General features: G+C 39.9%; 2 protein-coding genes across 6 annotated transcripts; both read right to left on the reverse strand.

The window, feature by feature from the left end:
* Positions 1 to 3,754: 3,754 nt before the first annotated feature.
* On the reverse strand, positions 3,755 to 8,723 carry LOC311150082 (alpha-tocopherol transfer protein-like). Of its 3 annotated transcripts, none has more exons than XM_084187352.1 (6): positions 8,665 to 8,723; positions 7,896 to 8,184; positions 7,435 to 7,616; positions 6,287 to 6,480; positions 5,995 to 6,105; positions 3,755 to 5,552 (listed from the first exon to the last, which is right to left on the reverse strand). In XM_084187352.1, exons 1-6 carry the CDS (start codon positions 8,678 to 8,680, stop codon positions 5,268 to 5,270), a joined length of 1,077 nt encoding a protein of 358 aa, XP_084043478.1. In that variant the 5' UTR covers positions 8,681 to 8,723; the 3' UTR covers positions 3,755 to 5,267. The 3 variants fall into 3 exon arrangements, with proteins under 3 accessions (XP_084043478.1, XP_084043480.1, XP_084043479.1); XM_084187354.1 differs by lacking the exon at positions 8,665 to 8,723 and adding an exon at positions 8,536 to 8,650; XM_084187353.1 differs by lacking the exon at positions 8,665 to 8,723 and adding an exon at positions 8,509 to 8,650.
* A 1,575-nt stretch (positions 8,724 to 10,298) lies between these two features.
* Positions 10,299 to 18,292, reverse strand: hnf4a (hepatocyte nuclear factor 4, alpha). 3 transcript variants are annotated; one of them, XM_084187346.1, is made up of 10 exons: positions 18,115 to 18,292; positions 16,397 to 16,571; positions 16,060 to 16,154; positions 14,779 to 14,885; positions 14,415 to 14,570; positions 12,914 to 13,001; positions 12,579 to 12,731; positions 12,114 to 12,350; positions 11,752 to 11,874; positions 10,299 to 11,261 (listed from the first exon to the last, which is right to left on the reverse strand). In XM_084187346.1, the coding sequence occupies exons 1-10, from the start codon at positions 18,200 to 18,202 to the stop codon at positions 11,119 to 11,121; spliced, it is 1,365 nt and encodes a 454-aa protein (XP_084043472.1). In that variant the 5' UTR covers positions 18,203 to 18,292; the 3' UTR covers positions 10,299 to 11,118. The 3 variants fall into 3 exon arrangements, with proteins under 3 accessions (XP_084043472.1, XP_084043473.1, XP_084043471.1); XM_084187347.1 differs by having other exon boundaries at positions 10,299 to 11,225; positions 16,030 to 16,154; XM_084187345.1 differs by having other exon boundaries at positions 16,030 to 16,154.
* Positions 18,293 to 18,518: the final 226 nt, after the last annotated feature.

The raw sequence follows: 18,518 nt of genomic DNA on the forward strand, positions 1-18,518 counted from the left end.
AAGGGTACGTCTTCAAACAGCTGTTTCCAAAATGGAGTTAGCCATCCCATAGCCAATCAAACATCGTGTGCAGATTCAGGCTTAAATTTCACTCAAGCGTTGTCACTGCCAATAATTTCAGTGCAACTCTTCAGAACTTCAAATATGTAAACGAGTAGAATGTGACAACAAAGTTTTAGACTAATTCTCAAATCGCATGTAAATGGTCGCCTATTGTGATTACATTGATTATTATATTTAAAAATATAGAATTTTATATTCTATTCTATTGTGTTCTGGGCCCGGTTTCCCGATATGGATCGTTCTGGGCCTGGTTTCCCGATTTGGCACATCATTGCGCACATGTTATTGAGACAAATTACAGACAGTAGCCTACAAGTAGAAAGAAAGGCATTTCAGTGTGGCCTACTTGTGCACCTGACATTAAAACGAGAAACTTCAAATAGAACTCAATTCAACATGCAATGTATTTCAATATGATTGAAATAGGCCTATAGTGTACTGTTAATAATTTAATGCATTCATCTCGGTTTTCATTAGATTATGACGTTTTCAAGTGCAACGTTAATGATGGTTTTGGGAAACAGCTCAGCGAATTTAATGATGTGCCTATGGAGGTTCTTACGATGAACTTAGCCTTAATATGCTTTTGGGAAGCCGGGCCCTGTTCTATTCTACCCATGCATTCCCTAGGACATGGATCATCAACTAGATTCAGCCCCGGGACAATTTTTACTTGAGTGGATGGTCAGGGGGCCAGAACATAATTACAAATAATTTGTAGACTGCAAATTGACTGCAAGAAGCCCAAACATATATAAGATTTGACTAAAACATAATCATTTCAAACCTTGCTTACATTTGTATACGATCACATATATCTCGCTATTATGTGTGGGAATACTTTGGAACCGATTTCCAAAATTAAAATCACTTGGAGAGGATTTGCTGGTGTTTTTACAGTCTTTTATGTTCAACAATAAAATAAAATAAAACACTTTTTTTTTGCTCAGAATACTTTGGGGCCAAATACAATAACCCGGGGGCCAAATTCGTACCGTGGGCCGATAGTTGGGGAACACTGCCCTAGGATCTCTATGTGCAAACCATCCTTTCTAGGCCTAATGGACATGTAAGGGTTTTGCAGAATACACAACATCTGCATTTGAAATTAGTTTATTAATCTCTTGATCAATATAGGCCTACTCTGTAATATGAGGGAGGATACTGCAGACATACTTAGAAAAAGAAATGTTTTAGTTAATTACAATATAACATTGTGCAATGTAACAATGACAAAATAAAATATATTTATAAAACACTTTGGCCTTTCCTAAAATAATGAATTATAGGCCTATATATATATATATATATATATATATAGAGAGAGAGAGAGAGAGAGAGGAGAGACAGAGAGAGACAGAGAGAGACAGACAGAGAGACAGACAGACAGACCAACAGACAGACAGAGGGAGAGAGAGAGAGAGAGAAAGTTCATCTGCACAATATTACCTAATCTCTAAATGACCTGTGGTAATAATAAAATATTTGGCAAAGAATGACATATAGCTCCAGTGTTGCTGGGTGGGTATCCCAATAGAACTGGCTTCTGTACCCTGGGTTGAGATTAAAATAGGTAAAACAGAACATTATGGGCCGGTTTTCCAATCACAGATTAGGCCTAGTTCTGTATTAATGGAGAATTTCCATTGAACATGCTTTTTAGTCTAGGACTATGCTTAATCTGTGTCCAGGAAACCAGCCCTAAGTGTTGTCTATATTGGTATAATGCAAAGAAAACATAAAGCAGGTATCTATTTGTACATATGAAAATAATTATCTGTCTGTGGATTCAAACTTGTCTAGAACAATGCATAAACAAGGCCGTTTCATGTAGATAAATGTCAGCTATGTTGACGTTAATATGTAATATTGTAGTTAGTTATTACTATTTTACAACTATCCACTATTTACAATGCTTGTGGGTGACATCAAATCAGGATGAAGAGAAATAACCAACCTGGACTCAGGGGTAGACGTAACATAGTAAATGTAAATCTGTCTCCCTCCATTTAATATATGTTACGTTTAGTATGGTATGAATTCATTTGTGGATAATTTCTTATATGTTATGAATTACAATTTCTATGATATGTTAATGATTGCAATTCGTACAATGTGTTACAAATCGGCAGTACGTATGATATGTTACGAATTCCAATTTGTTGTGGCTAACATTAGCTAGGCTAGAGGTTAGGGTTAAGGTTAGGGGAAGGGTTAGCTAGCTACAACAAATTGTTAGCTAGCTAACATGCTAAGTAGTTGCAAAGTACAGTGGGGAGAACAAGTATTTGATACACTGCCGATTTTGCAGGTTTTCCTACTTACAAAGCATGTAGAGGTCTGTCATTTTTATCATAGGTACACTTCAAATGTGAGAGACAGAATCTAATACAAAAAAAAATGTGAGAGACAGAATCTAATACAAAAATCCAGAAAATCACATTGTATGATTTTTAAGTAATTCATTTGCATTTTATTGCATGACATAAGTATTTGATCACCTACCCAACCAGTAAGAATTCCGGCTCTCACAGACCTGTTAGTTTTTATTTAAGAAGCCCTCATGTTCTCCACACATTACCTGTATTAACTAAACCTGTTTGAACTCGTTACCTGTATAAAAGACACCTGTCCACACACTCAATCAAACAGACTCCAACCTCTCCACAATGGCCAAGACCAGAGAGCTGTGTAAGGACATCAGGGATAAAATTGTAGACCTGCACAAGGCTGGGATGGGCTACAGGACAATAGGCAAGCAGCTTGGTGAGAAGGCAACAACTGTTGGCGCAATTATTAGAAAATGGAAGAAGTTCAAGATGACGGTCAATCACCCTCGGTCTGGGGCTCCATGCAAGATCTCACCTCGTGGGGCATCAATGATCATGAGGAAGGTGAGGGATCAGCCCAGAATTACACGGCAGGACCTGGTCAATGACCTGAAAAGAGCTGGGACCACAGTCTCAAAGAAAACCATTAGTAACACACTACGCCGTCATGGATAAAAATCCTGCAGAACACGCAAGGTCCCCCTGCTCAAGCCAGCGCATGTCCAGGCCCGTCTGAAGTTTGCCAATGACCATCTGGATGATCCAGAGGAGGAATGGGAGAAGGTCATGTGGTCTGATGAGACAAAAATATAGCTTTTTGGTCTAAACTCCACTAGCCGTGTTTGGAGGAAGAAGAAGGATGAGTACAACCCCAAGAACACCATCCCAACCGTGAAGCATGGAGGTGGAAACATCGTTCTTTGGGGATGCTTTTCTGCAAAGGGGACAGGACGACTGCACCGTATTGAGGGGAGGATGGATGGGGCCATGTATCACGAGATCTTGGCCAACAACCTCCTTCCCTCAGTAAGAGCATTGAAGATGGGTCGTTGCTGGGTCTTCCAGCATGACAACGACCCGAAACACACAGCCAGGGCAACTAAGGAGTGGCTCCGTAAGAAGCATCTCAAGGTCCTGGAGTGGCCTAGCCAGTCTCCAGACCTGAACCCAATAGAAAATCTTTGGAGGGAGCTGAAAGTCCGTATTGCCCAGTGACATCCCCGAAACCTGAAGGATCTGGAGAAGGTCTGTATGGAGGAGTGGGCCAAAATCCCTGCTGCAGTGTGTGCAAATCTGGTCAAGACCTACAGGAAACGTATGATCTCTGTAATTGCAAACAAAGGTTTCTGTACCAAATATTAAGTTCTGCTTTTCTGATGTATCAAATACTTATGTCATGCAATAAAATGCAAATTAATTACTTAAAAATCATACAATGTGATTTTCTGGATTCTTGTTTTAGATTCCATCTCTCATAGTTGAAGTGTACCTATGATAAAAATTACAGAGCTCTACATGCTTTGTAAGTAGGAAAACCTACAAAATCGGCAGTGTATCAAATACTTGTTCTCCCCACTGTATCTAAAAAGTAGTAAGTAGTTGCAAAGTTGCTAATTAGCTAAAGTTGTCTGTGATGTGGTTCGATACACGCAACCTTTGGGTTGCTAGATGTTTGCGTTATACGTCCACCCATCCTCCCTGACCAACCTCCCTACTTTTGTTTTTGCCTTAAGTAACCTTCTGTCTTATGTAACCATACCAAATGTAACATATCATACTAATTGGAGGGTCACAGATGTATGTTTACTATGTTACGTCTTTGAAGCCAGGCTAGTAAAATGAGTCTTAATTTGTAAGTCGCTCTGGATAAGAGCGTCTGCTAAATGACGTAAACGTAAACGTTAATAAGAACGAATGCACATCAATATCGCTTTTCGTGTCATACTGTAGGCTAGGGCTCTCAGTAACTCTGACATTACTGGTCTTGAGTGGCTCAGTTAGTAAGAGCGTGGCACCAGCAATGGCAAGTTCATCACTGGTTTAAATTCCTGCAGGGATCACATACACATGCTAAAATTGTAGGCTATCCACTCACTGCACTGTAAGTTGCTTTGGATAAAAGTGGCAACCTTGTATGGTTACAAATTAAACCCCATTCATAACCCCTTGCACATCTATCATTATCGAAAATAGATTAAGGCAAAGTATGGATCCGGTATTGCTACAACATGGTGTTTGAATATGACCATGCAGAGGAAGTCTAATAGGAACAGCCTCAGTACGTGTATTCTGAGAAATTAAGGAGAAAGCGGAAGTGAGTGGCATTTCAAATGGGCACAGTTGATCGTCTTCCTCTATAGGAAATAAATGAAACACTGGAAATTGTTTAAAACCGAGAGGCAGCTCCTATAAAGCCTCTTTGCCAGAACCTAAAGCTGCCTTATGCTTGGCCATGTAGTAGGCCCTGTACTCGTAAAGGGTCTCAGAGTAGCAGTAATTAGAATCAGGTCCCCTGTGTCCATATAATATTATTCATTATGATCTCAAAGGTAAAACTAATCCTATATCAGCACTCCTACTCTGAGACGCTTTTTGATTATGGCCCCAGACGACTCTTTAGCTCCTCCTGTAGTGATTTCTACTAAATAACATTGACAACTTGCCCCATGGGACTACGATAAAACATAAATACATTGTTCAAAAGGAACAGTAGTGTCCTCATAGCCTGGTCCCAGATCTAGTTGTGCTGTTTTACCAACTCCTATGGTCATTGTCACATAAATGACTATAGGCGTTGGCAAGACAGCACAAACACATCTGGGACCAGGCTAGTGTCCTCACAATAGTTAAACAAGAGAGACGTAATGGTCAGTATCAGTAACAGTAGTAGAGCTGAGAGCGTAGCCCCCTGAAGGTGTCATCATCCTGGGCAGCACCACTGGGCTGCTGCCCTTCTAACAGCATGGAGTCTGGGAGAACTAGGCCCTCTAGAGGATCTGGCTGGCAGAACTCCACTATAAACTCCTCCTCAGAGTCCAGTAATGTCTTTGACCAGGCTGACATGTCGAGGTGGCCGGCCACCCCACCATACTCCTCTGGCAGGACGGATCGAGGGATGTTGCGGTGAAGAGAGCGCAGGTCTGACCCATGGAGAACGTACTGTATGAAAAATAAAGGGAATTATGTTAGGCTGATGTGTCACAGAATCACAAAGGAGCATACAGTACTTCAAGTACTCCTGTTCATTTGATAAAGTTTATTCATAATGGCTTTAAATACATTTGAAATCACTGAAAATCATATCACCGGTACCCCCTGTATATAGCCTCGTTATTGTTATTTTATTGTGTTACTTTTATTTTATTTTTTACTTTAGTTTATTTAGTAAATATTTTCTTAACTCTATATTCTTAAAACTGCATTGTTGGTTAAGGGCTTGTAAGTAAGCATTTCACGGTAAGGTCTACACCTATTGTATTCGGCGCATGTGACAAATACAATTTGATTTGATTTGATATGAGATACATTTAATCTGAATACAGTGATCAAAATTCAACAGGCTACTGTGTAGAGAAAAAGGAGGATATGAAGAAAGACTCACCCTCTCTGCCATCTTCTCCTTCAAAAAAGGCTTCATTATTGCAAAGATCCCTTTGAAAATCCGGGGCTCATTTATGATGTTAACAGCCTTGATTCTTATTGGGAAGCTATCCTAAAATGCAACATTGAAATTAAAATCTATTTATATTATTGACACAATACACAAGCCAATAGTATCTTTCTTAAGGGGGTTTGATAAGATCAATATTTGAGATCTGATCTGAATGTACTTTGATCACACTGTTATGGGTGATAATATAAAAACTTAAATATCAGAACAGTAATAAGGTTACCTGAAGGATGCTGACAACCTTCTTAGCCAGGAATGGGCCCGGATTGGATGCCTGAGACAAGCCCACCCCAGTGTAGTCTGCTAAAATGACGATCCCATTAACCTGAGTCTCCTCTGGCTGAATCAGCTTCTCCAGAGTCAGGTAAATGGCCCGGATGTTGTCCTCAAATGGATAATCATTCGCTTTCCATTTTCCTGTTGTAAAATAATGAGTATATAGTAACACTGAAAAAGGTCAAGCATAGGACAATCTTAATCTGTTAGGCTATTGCTATTGGCAGACATGTTTTCAAGATTCAGATTTTTTGTTGTTGCTATAGATGTTTATGAGCAGCTATTAGCTCCTATGTCATGCATTATAGTGTATTATAAACTGGGTGGTTCGAGCTCTGAATGCTGATTGGCTGACAGGCGTGGTATATCAGACATTAAAAACTGGGTGGTTCGAGCCCTGAATGCTGATTGGCTGAATGCTGTGGCATATCAGACCGTATACCATGGGTATGACAAAACATGTATTTTTACTGCTCTGATTACATTGGTAACCAGTTTATAATAGCAGTAAGGCACCTCGGGGGGTTTGTGATATATGGCCAATATACCAAGGCTAAGGGCTGTGTCCTAGCACTCTGCGTTGCGTCATGCATAAGAACAGACCTTAGCCGTGGTATATTGGCCATATACCACACCCCCTCAGGCCTTATTGCTTAAGTATACCAAGGGTATAACAAAACATTTATTTTTACTGCTCTAATTCCATTGGTAACCAGTTTGTAATAGCAATAAGGCACTTCGGAGGGTTTGTGGTATATGGCCACTCCGCTTTGCGTTATGCCTAAGAACATCCCTTAGCCGTGGTATGTTGGCCATATACCACACCCCCTCGTGCCTTACTGCTTAATTATACATAGCTCACAGGGCATTGTAAATGCGCTTATAATGCAGGTTTGGGTAAAGCAGAAGACCAATTTCCGTCTCCTATGGATTAAATAATATTTTATTATATTGTTCTATTCTTCTATGAAGAGTATGTTCATATGAACTGTTACCAAATAAAGATGGAAAAAAAATAGAGTTAGAGCTCTTCTTGGACATAGAAAGCTTATTCGACATGGAAAGACAGTAAATAGTGCAAGCTAACACACTGACCAGGTCTGAGACAGAGGATGTAGCGTCCATTAGGGTCTGGATGGGGCAGGACAGTGAGGAAGCCCAGGTCTAACACATGTTTGATAGTGGAAGGCTTCAGGTCCTGGAAGACCTCAGGCCAGGCCCGCCGACTGGTATGGTAGTTAAGGAGAAGCTGCATGGCACGGTCATAGTCAAACTTCCTGGTGGTTGGACAAGGAGATGGGACAGAGCAACATTATGTTAGCATTAAGATAGAACATCTTGAATAAGAAGAAACCAGGGCCTGTATTCATAAAGAGTCTTAGAGTATGAGTGCTGATCTAGGATCAGTTTTGACTTTCAAATCATAATTATATGATTATATGGACAGGGGGGGCCTGATCCTAGATCAGAACTCCTACTCTGAGACGCTTAGGGACAGTTTCCCAGAGCATTGCACAGAGCATTATGGGTAGGTACTGTAGTACATCATGCTATACCTGGCCCGTAGAAAGCGTAGGAGGAAGGCATCATCCAGCCTGGTCCGGAGGTTAGGCTGCTCCTTCAGCACCATGTCCCTCAGGGCCTGCACGTCTCTCAGCCTCCACTCTGGCTTCTCCTGTAGCTCCTCCCGGGCCTTGGCCACCAGCTCAGGGGTCAGAGTGCAGGAGTAGATGGGTGGCGGAGGGCCGGGGAACCTGTAACCAGCCACTGGTGGTTCCAGAGGAGGCGGAGACCCAAGATCAATGTGCCTCATAGGCGCGCTTTCTTCAGACATCATTTTGGCCACTAAAATATAAACAAATATAAAACAATACAGCAGAAATAGTCATGGTACAAGAAAACCTGGACTGGAGAGCATCACAAGACAGTAGAACCACATGAGAAATACCACAATTACCACAGGCCATCTCTAAGGTTGTTATCAGCAATTAGTCATACGCTGTAGCCACAAAATGGTGTGTATTCTCTAGTCTAGTCTACAGCAACAGCAGTGACCTAAACAACATAAATGTTACGACAATATCTTGAAAACACTGTCTTGTAAACATTATCCTGTATTTCCCATAAATTCTGCTTTTGACAGCGCTGCACTCGAGAAGCTGTGCTTACAAGACACTGCAGCTTCTGAATACCAACCGGAACGACAATTGAATTAGTATTTCCACAGGGTAAAAAAATAAATAATCTTTGGATTTCCAGGGTCGAAAGTGTTATCCAGACGACTGCTTGGCAAACCATAACAGAAGCTGCCAAAAACAAACAAACCTTTCTGGGTTTCCATTAGTTACCACAGCCACAACGTCAACATTGGCTGTATCGTAAAAATTCATTTCAACCAAAATTCGCTTTTTGGTCTTAATTTATGGTCAGGGTTAGGCATAAGGTTATCAGTGTGGTTAAGGTTAGGGTTAGGTTTAAAATCACATTTTGAGAAGATAAATTGTAGAAATGGGCGGGGTTAATAACTTTGTGGCTGTAATAACTAGTGACGACCACATTTCTGGAGCGTTCCGCAGCCAGTTCCGGGTGGCTCGAGATTCTTTCTCTCTTTGGTTACTCTGTAGCATGTGATGAGCTGCGTCATTCAGTACTTGCTTCATTGTAACAACAAATCATCATCAAAACTTACTACATTGCGATCTTGGTAGCCTACTACTGTATTGAATCTCTTGGTTTGTCTTTTGTAGTATATATCTACCCCTAAATAGGCTATTATGAATTGTGTTGGCTTTAGTTTTTTATTTTCAATTAGCCTACATATTTATGCAGATGAAATTAAAATATAATTTATGATATACACGCCTGATAATGGACAGGTTTTCTGCGGTCATTGCATCCGATAGATGGTGCAATTGCACCACAAACGTCGGTTGGTAGGCCTAGAGATTGAGCAAATTGTATTAAACGTTTGCGTTACAGCTGTACTCTTTTGGCTTCAATGGACAGATCATAGAAATGATAAATAGACAGTAGCCTTTTCTATTGCACTGTCGCTTCTACACGCTCCTAAACATGCCTGTAAGACCACACTACTCCACACATTGGACCGCAATGAACTGGTAAACTCTTTATTTCACTACACCTGTTCACAAAACTCGAAGTTGGCGTATTACTGTAACGAGAAATGGAGGGGAGGTGGCAGAGATAACCAATACAACATGCTAGAAATGTGTGCAAAAAAAACGTGTGTCTTGAACCCATCGATGAAGATATTACTGACTTTTTCTTTAGCCTACTCGAGTAGAAAAATAAGCTATGAGAAGCTTTTAATCACAGTTATCTGCAATTACTTTATGACATTTTATCAGCTTGAAGAAACACCCCATGTACTATTTATCCTGACCATGCACTGCCACGTAGGCCACAGCTTTTCATTCGTCAGAGACTAAAACTGCTTACAAGCAATTCGAACTGGTTTTGAAATGTCACTTTAATTCTTTAGCCAGGGTTAACCTGTCCTCGGTAAAGAAACATTGAATAGCATTATGGTCATTGACCATTATCCATATTATAATAGTATGCTAATAATAATTGAGAAATACACATCTTCATGATTGTAGGCTATCTTCATCTTCAATATCAAAGTTTAGTAATAACTAAGAACAGTAAAATGAAGATAACAAACCATCTAGTTTGCTCGTTCACTTAACTTTTTGTACAATATTGACTTCGCCAGCAAAGTGTGTGATAGATAGAGGGTGACAGGAGGAGACCTCTGAAATAATGTAGCAAATTATATTTTTCCTACTGACATAAAATCAGGGTTTAACAGTGGAAAGGCTATGCTGTCTACATTTACATTTTGATGTTATTGGTCTCATACCATATAAGTTAAGGTTCCATATGTTCCATTAGTACATGTATTGTGTAATTTAAATAACGGGCAGTGCAATGTGATGTAAAAATAAACATTGACATTTTATTCATCTTCACATTGTAAGGTGAAACATATTGCCAATCTTTCCAGTGTAAGGCAGTATTCAATGAAAGGCAGTTTATTCAGTCATTTAGTAGTTATAATACCATTACACAAAAGGATTCTATGGTCAAACAAAATACACTAGCATGTCTTTACAGTAAAACTGTAAATATTTGTTATATCTAAACACCAATGCAATGCATTTATTTGAAATTGGAAAACATTGTGAATTCCTCAACTTGTGAATGCCTTAAGCTTTTATAAAGTGGCTCCACAGAAAGTATACAGTATTAAATGGACTGAGCTGTTTTAATTCAAACCTTTAAGCATGTTACTACAGAACTAAATAGCGATTTCTAAAACATATAGACAGGGACATATTAAACCTGGATTTCAATGAAACACAACTGTCATACAGCAAGTTGAAGAGAACTATAAAAAAAAAAGAATAAAAAAAAAGAAAGAAATCTGAACCAATTGACTACCTATTATATAGCTATGTCTGTCACATAATTACATTATTTAAAAACATGACAATGTCGCTCTCATCTCTAGTCTGCTTGATACTACATTGTACATGCAATAATATAAGTAGGCCTATGTACCTCTGGTGGGGGTCAGTTGACTAATGTATCCCAACTGTACAGTACACTCCTGAGATTTGTTGAGAATACGTATTTCTCACATCTGAATTGTTTTTCACCTTTATACTGAGTATGTATAAAGAAACAGAGATACTAGTGAAGATTTTGAAATTGTGAATGCTTTGTTGGATGGGGTTTGTGGGGTCCAGTTCTGTGTTAGATGGCTTCTTGTTTGGTGATGGTTGGCAGAGGGATGGAGCTAGATTGCTTGGGCACAGTGGCTATAACCCCTTGAGCCATCTTATAGTGTTCTGAGCTGGAGGCTGTGGGAGGAGAGGGAATTGGGGTTTCAGGAGTGGCTGCAACAAACCGGAAAGATTCAGTTATTGGAGGAATTCACTAAACTACACAGTCAGTCAGGTACACAACAAAGCAGCATATTTACCTTGTGGCATGACATTACTTGGAAAGAAAACACTTTTTTTTTCAGACAAGGAATAAGCACTTTTGTGAAATTTCTGAGGGCATTAAAAATGTTAAGAAAAAATAACAGACGTTTTCTTTGACAAAGTAAGCCTGATTAGTCTCTCTGAAGAATTTAGTGGATTATTCTGCCAAGCTTGTTTGTCCTTCCAACTACCTGACTCTGTTGCAAATGGGAGTGGATTGATGCCACTGAGCCCATCGTTCGTTGAGAGTCTCAAGCATTTTTAGGTACATTTTGTGGTCGGTGTCCCGGACACAACTTTCAGTGCTTTTGAGTCCAGGACTAGGCTTAATCTGTTTTTGGGGAACCTGCCCTCAGAGTTGGACATTTAGAGTGAGGCATATGATGTTATTGGTACTCACAGATTTGGCCGTTATGGATGGGAGTAGCCATATTGCTGGCCACGATGACATTGTTGCTGAGGTGTTCCTGAACCAGATGTGGATGCAGAGAGTGAGGTGTGTGAGGTGCCTCGTTTGCAGAACCTGAGGAAAACCACGCAACATACAAAAATACCACAAACAGTTAGTTTCCTCATTCACTGTGACACTGTCCATTGGTAATACAGTATGATAACCAACTAGCATTTTATCCTATTGAAGAGTGTAAACTTCTTTAGCCAATAGAACTCATGGAAACTTGTTTGTACTCAATTATTTTGGCATTACTTTTGGCCATAGATTTAGAATTTTTCTTTCTTAGTAACAATATCAAGAAGGCTAACCTCCTAAGAGCATCTCTTGGAGCAGGTTGTCAATCTTGGCCATCCCAAATAGCTTGACAAACTGTATCTGTTCGATCATCTGCCAGGTGATGCTCTGTAGTGTAGGCAGCAGCAGGAGCAACTCTCCGAAGCGTCCCCGGGAGTCATACTGCCGGTCGTTGATGTAGTCCTCTAGGCTGACCTGAACCTGGTAACGCATCCGCTTGATCTTACTGGGGTCACTCAGACCTTTGGCATCTGGAGCAGGAGAGAGTAGGTGTTTGGTCAATAGCTTGGTCACTCACTGCCTGGTCATATTGCTCATAGAACAACCATTTCTAGTCAATAGTTTTGTTACTCACGGGTAACATAATTTTTATTTTGCAACACAAACGTTACTGCCCTAGAATGTGTCATATGATGTCTCACTTTGAATGTGATGATAGTCTGTTTATTTTAAAAGTGATGTTGTGTTTCATGTAGTACCTGGATCGAAGAAAACAATGGCCTTCAAACAAGCGTATTCATTGTCGTCTATCTGGTGCTCCTGGAAGGACAGCACTAGCTCGTCCAGAATCCTCACTGCTACCCGGCTCACTTCCAACTCTGGGCAGTTCCGGGGAATAATGTGGTCGTTTCCTATAAAGAACATAAACAAATAACTGTCTTGTAGGGCAGGATCACTCTGTGTTTGATCACCCCCCCCCCCCCCCAAACAAGTATCATATATAATTGCTAGCATAAACTATTATGACTATTATAACTAGTCTATTATATGACATATGTGATGTACTGTAGCTAAGATGTTATCTTGACTTTACCTAACAGCAGGATGTCCTTGTACAACATAGACCTCTTTGCAACTCCAAGCAGAAGATGCTCTCCAGCATGAGCTCGCAGCAACGCCACCTGAAACAAAGTAAAGTCATTTAATGATTAGCTTTAACCTTGACACTGTCTTGCAGCAAAACACCTCTTACCAGCATACATGCTAGTCTCCATGTTAACTGTCTTTTCTACAAAACCATTTATTTGATAAGACGTGGGAAATATTCAGGGTTGGGGAGGAACTTATTACATGTAGGCAGTTACATGTAATCTGATTACAAATAACTGTTACTGGAATCAGTTATGTTATCAGCAAAAAATATTGTAATCGGATTACAAATACTTGTGAAAAACTAGATGATTACTTCTTGGATTACTTTTACATTCAGAAAGGATGTTTGTGGAAAGAATACATTATGACACCTTTCTGTTTTCTCAATTACATTGAATTCAGCATTGAGAAAGTTTTTGTTTGTTCCACCTGAGCGAGTCTGACCACAAGTCAGAGACCACTATGATGACACACCAAATGCATTTGATTTATTTAAAAAAATGTATTGAACCTTTAGCAGCAGGGAGTCATGCTGAGACCAATGTCTCTTTTACAGAAGAGCCCTGTAATTATGTTTAGGAGGAATATCTTCACAGTTTGATGGATTTCTTTTTGTCTTCTTCTAATGCCTCTTAAGGGGAAAGTAATCAAAAAGTAACTGAAAGTAATCTGATGACGTTACACGTTACTGATTACAATTTTGGACAGATAACTAGTAAATGTAACGGATTACATTTAGAAAGTAACCTACCCAACCCTGGAAATATTATACCACTTATGCCACTTATACCTAACCATTAAACAAGGAAGCTTTCCCACCACCTTTTAGGTCACTGAAGAGCTGACCAGAGTCAAGTAAGTGTGTGAAGATACACTTGTTGGATCCCTCACTAATTCAACATCAGCAAATCAGTTACCAAGCCCTGGTGATCATGGTGTTAATGATTCTGGAATGGTTCTGAGCACAGATAGAACTTTCAAACCAGCTCATCATATTCTAACTGGTGATTCAAATACATTAACCACTTCTTTGGATTCTGAGGTCTTTAAAAACCGCAGCAGCACTCCCTACTCAAAATGCTGATTGGAAAGATGTATATTCCCTGGACACATAGCTTTAAGTTGTTATTTTTAAGAATGACAATAATACTTATATTTAACTCCTACATTATTTTTTATCCCAGCCCCTGTCCCCACAGGAGGCCTTTTGCATCTTGCTAAGCCCCCATTGTAAATATAATTGTTGTTCTTAATTGACTTGCCTGGTTAAATAAAGGTTAAATAAAATACTTTCATTATCTATCAGACTGGTTTCCTGCCCTATATTGCAGGCTTTTTAGTCCAAGACAAAATGGGCCATAAAGTGCAATACCCTAGAATGAGAGTAGTATGGTTTAGTCCAACCTTAGTCTATCACTGTAAAGTCTAGTGCAATGTCTTACCTGGTCATCCAGAGGCAGATCACAGAAGGCAGGGATGTACTTGGCCCATTCTACCAGCACCAGCAGCTGCTGTTTCATTGATTCACACACATCTGTGATGGTCGCTATCTTTTTCGTCCTGATGTCACCATTCAGTATGGGCCCAGGTGAGGATATCTACACACACGCACGCACACACACACACACACACACACACACAATAATAAATAAATGTGTGCCCTAATTATAAACACCACTTATTTAACCCAAATAAATTCAATTCCATTCCGTTCAATACAACTTTTTACCCCCTCTGGGGCAATTAAAAATTACTTTAAAATGCTTACATGATTTCGATCGAAATAGCCATATCCATGGGCCTTACCTGTCTTGAGAGTACATCTGCCTGGATGAGTGCATTGATAGATGGTAAACTGCTGTCTTCATAGCTAGATCTCCTGGTGCTGATTCTGTCTCTTTCGTTCTGTACAGCTGAGAAACAAATAAACCGTGGCTATCAGAATAGAGTATATATTTTATTATCTATTGTTCACCAGAAACTGTTCAGTCAAAACACTCCCCATACTGTCATTCTGACTCAACTTGACAAACCTACAAAGTCATACAACTCAAATATGCCATTCCTTTCATACACAGTAAAACACATGTAATCAACGGTGCATACAATATTATCTGACAGTCTTTAATAATTCTTAGGGGGATATTATCATTGACTCATATTAGCATTGACTCTGAGGGAGACAAAAGTCTCCCAAGGTAGATGTGTTTATCAGTATGTGTGGCTATAATTCCCCCACAGAACTGTTTGCTTAGCATAAGCCGGTCATAGACTTCAGTGCATCATGGAGTCAACATTAACAAAGTGCTGGTCTCCTGGCTCTTGCAACATACCTCATGACAAGGCTCTGCTTGGCTCTACAACACTATGATAGGGACTGGCTGATAACAATGGGACGTTCTAGTTCTAGGATATCCTTTACCAGAGATTATGAAATAATAACTGCTAGTGTCATCACATTCTTGTACAAAAAGTAGAGATTGAGCATAATACGTACTACCTCAATCTCAATCATCTCAATCATCTCAATCATCTCTAACATCTCAATCATCTCAGTCATCTCAATCATCTCAGTCATCTCAATCATCTCAATCATCTCAATCATCTCAATCATCTCAATCATCTCAATCATCTCAGTCATCTCAATCATCTCCAATCATCTCAATCATCTCAATCATCTCAGTCATCTCCAATCATCTCAATCATCTCCAATCATCTCAATCATCTCAATCATCTCAGTCATCTCAATCATCTCAATCATCTCAATCATCTCAATCATCTCAATCATCTCAATCATCTCAGTCATCTCAATCATCTCCAATCATCTCAATCATCTCAATCATCTCAGTCATCTCCAATCATCTCAATCATCTCCAATCATCTCAATCATCTCAATCATCTCAGTCATCTCAATCATCTCAATCATCTCCAATCATCTCAATCATCTCAATCATCTCAGTCATCTCCAATCATCTCCAATCATCTCAATCATCTCAATCATCTCAGTCATCTCAATCATCTCAATCATTTTTTCACTCTTTCACTCTTATAAATTACCATTTGAATGAAGTGGAATTAATTGTATACCTTCTTTTTTCATGCCAGCTCGAAAGCATTTCTTCAATCGACAGTATCTGCATTGATTCCTTTTGTCTTTGTCCACAATGCACTGTCTGTTGAACCTGGAGAAGGGAGTTAGAAGAAGGCTTTATGATGAATTGTGTTGCAGTAGAGAGAAAACTGTTGTTGAATATGTCAGTATCATTATTGCAACCATCTGTATGTCATGCTTTCATTGTTATCTCTGGCTCTAGAGGCATAAATCAGCAATTGCAACTTTGTCATTATTCTTACCAAATAGACCAGAATATGGTGGTTCTTTTGTTTACCCTTGTGTATAATGTACTGTAAGCCTGATCCTCACCTGCATGAGTACATGTGGTTTTTGCGAACACTCCGGCGGAAAAAGCCTTTGCAGCCGTCACAGCTAGAGGCCCCGTAGTGCTTGCCCGTGGCCCTGTCCCCACAGATGGCACACAGGGCGGTCGCCCCGAGGTGGTTGGCTGTGTTCATGTTGGCACTCTCAGCCGGTGAGGAGTCTGAAACAACAGACAGAGAGATATTGTGGGTGCTACATTATGTAAAGCATTTTGAGCTGTGGAAAAGTGCTATATAAATTCAATCTTCCTCATCAGGTCAGGAGGTCTTTGGGTCATCAATGTTTGACTTAGGAAAGAGGATATGTATGTGTGCAGTGGTATTAGTAGTTACTAGACATTTTTGACGACTGTATGAAATAATTCACAGCTTGGAACTTGGTGGAAGGTATCCTGTGAGGATAGGGATGGATGGTGTGGAGTGACTAGTTGAAAACAGTTAGAAGGGATAGAACTGAAGGAAATGTTATGTGATCCTGAAATATTTGTTACTGCTATAAAATGTGAAAAAGTCACGTTTCTACTCTTAGCTCTCTCAGTCCTCATTTATTGACTAATTGGTCAATAGAATGACTGAATATTATATTCAGTCATTAACTTAACATACTGGTTTCATTTAAAAGGTGAGAACGACAGGCATCAAGTGATTACATTAAAGTCAGTCAGTGTCATTGCTGATTGATCAAATGGGCTAATACGGCTCTGATCAGGCTATGGTCTATTACAGTAGTATATACTGCCTATCTGAGTAGTAGCTGAAAGCCCAGTCAAGGTAAACAGTAACTGATCTAGGCTTGATTACCTCAGAAAAGGCAATCACTGGAGACAGACAGTCTTAATCTCAGTCTCACCCTCCCTCAAAGTCATCAATGAGATGACTGGTTCAATCAATCATACAGTATGGAACGTTTCTGCTAACACTTTACATTAAGTTACTCTTAGTTATACCTGTGTAGTAAAGCTGTAATTACACTAGTAAAAACATTTATTGTTGAAATAAACAACACATATACAATTGAACTGTATGCTGTTTACGTATCATAAAAAATCGGAATATTTATGTGGATAAGCCAGTACAATTAGTAAGGGCTAGCAAAGATGATATTGGCCATGCAATGTGATTATCTTTCAAGGGTCATTGCCTTTTCTTCCTCAGAGGAAATTGTTTCATTTCAGAATCAAGTTCACGGCCAAACGTCATGGGAGACTAGAAAGGCCAATGTTTCACTTTCAAAAAGCCTATCATGCTGTCAAAGAACTCTGAGAAACGCTTTTCTCATTGTATGGACCTCAAAATGCGTGGGAACATAGATGTAGGTAACAAGAGATGGATGTCCATGTCACTTAAGTCACTATCGCCGAGAATGAATATCTATTCGTTGTAACTCTATCTTAGGTGAAATATGACCAATATACCATAACAGTACAAGTTAAACAGGATAAGGTAATTCTCTACCAAACAATTGTTTCACCACCAAATCATCCAGATGCATTAAGTGTATTGTCCAAAACCCCTGAATGTTTTACTACTGCAACAAGAGGTGATCATATTATCAGGAAAGAATCACATTCTCATCCTTTTGCATCCAATACAAGATGGGCAAATGACAGCTACTCTTGATAACATCAACTAAAACCCTCTGTCCAAACGTTTAGTAGCCAAAAGTCTCAAAGTTCAACCAGGCAACGTATGACTCTGACTCACCTGTGCCCATGGAGAGCACTTGCATGTTTTCAAACTCCAATGTGGTGTAGGCTGGGTCCAGGGTGTCACTATAGTCTGCCATTTCCATTTCCTCCAGTGCTTTGGACAAACAAATGCCCTCTCAGCTACCTGACAGCTGGGCAAAAAGACTTGTCCAAGAAGCTAAGTGCCCCCCCCCCCCCCCCCCCCCCCCATATTTGGCCAAGCTCCTCCTCCTAAAAGTAGATAGAGATACCCCTGAGTATGCGATGGGGACAGTCTCTCCTCCAGAGCTCTGGAGGTGGCCATGATAAGTCCGGGTCTGACTGACAGGAGAAGCTTCCTCACAGGCTGGCCCTCTATCCAGAGGAGGGGTGGGGTGGAAGTCTGGTTGATGATTAACTAGACTCCTCTATTGGTAAATC

Source organism: Coregonus lavaretus (genome assembly GCF_964263955.1).
Source record: "Coregonus lavaretus genome assembly, chromosome: 22".
Taxonomy (NCBI): Eukaryota; Metazoa; Chordata; class Actinopteri; order Salmoniformes; family Salmonidae; genus Coregonus; species Coregonus lavaretus.

Excerpts from the sequence above, each read along its gene's own strand:
- LOC311150082 (XM_084187352.1), bottom strand. Across the intron at positions 7,617-7,895 it reads CTACGCTTTCTACGGGCCAG|GAAGTTTGACTATGACCGTG; the intron begins GTATAGCATGAT and ends TCCAACCACCAG. Across the intron at positions 6,106-6,286 it reads AGGTTGTCAGCATCCTTCAG|GATAGCTTCCCAATAAGAAT; the intron begins GTAACCTTATTA and ends GTTGCATTTTAG.
- hnf4a (XM_084187345.1), bottom strand. The coding sequence starts at position 18,202 with ATGGAAATGGCAGACTATAGTGACACCCTGGACCCAGCCTACACCACA. Across the intron at positions 14,886-16,029 it reads AATTCCACTTCATTCAAATG|CTGTACAGAACGAAAGAGAC; the intron begins GTAATTTATAAG and ends TTTGTTTCTCAG. Across the intron at positions 12,351-12,578 it reads CATTGTTTTCTTCGATCCAG|ATGCCAAAGGTCTGAGTGAC; the intron begins GTACTACATGAA and ends CTCCTGCTCCAG.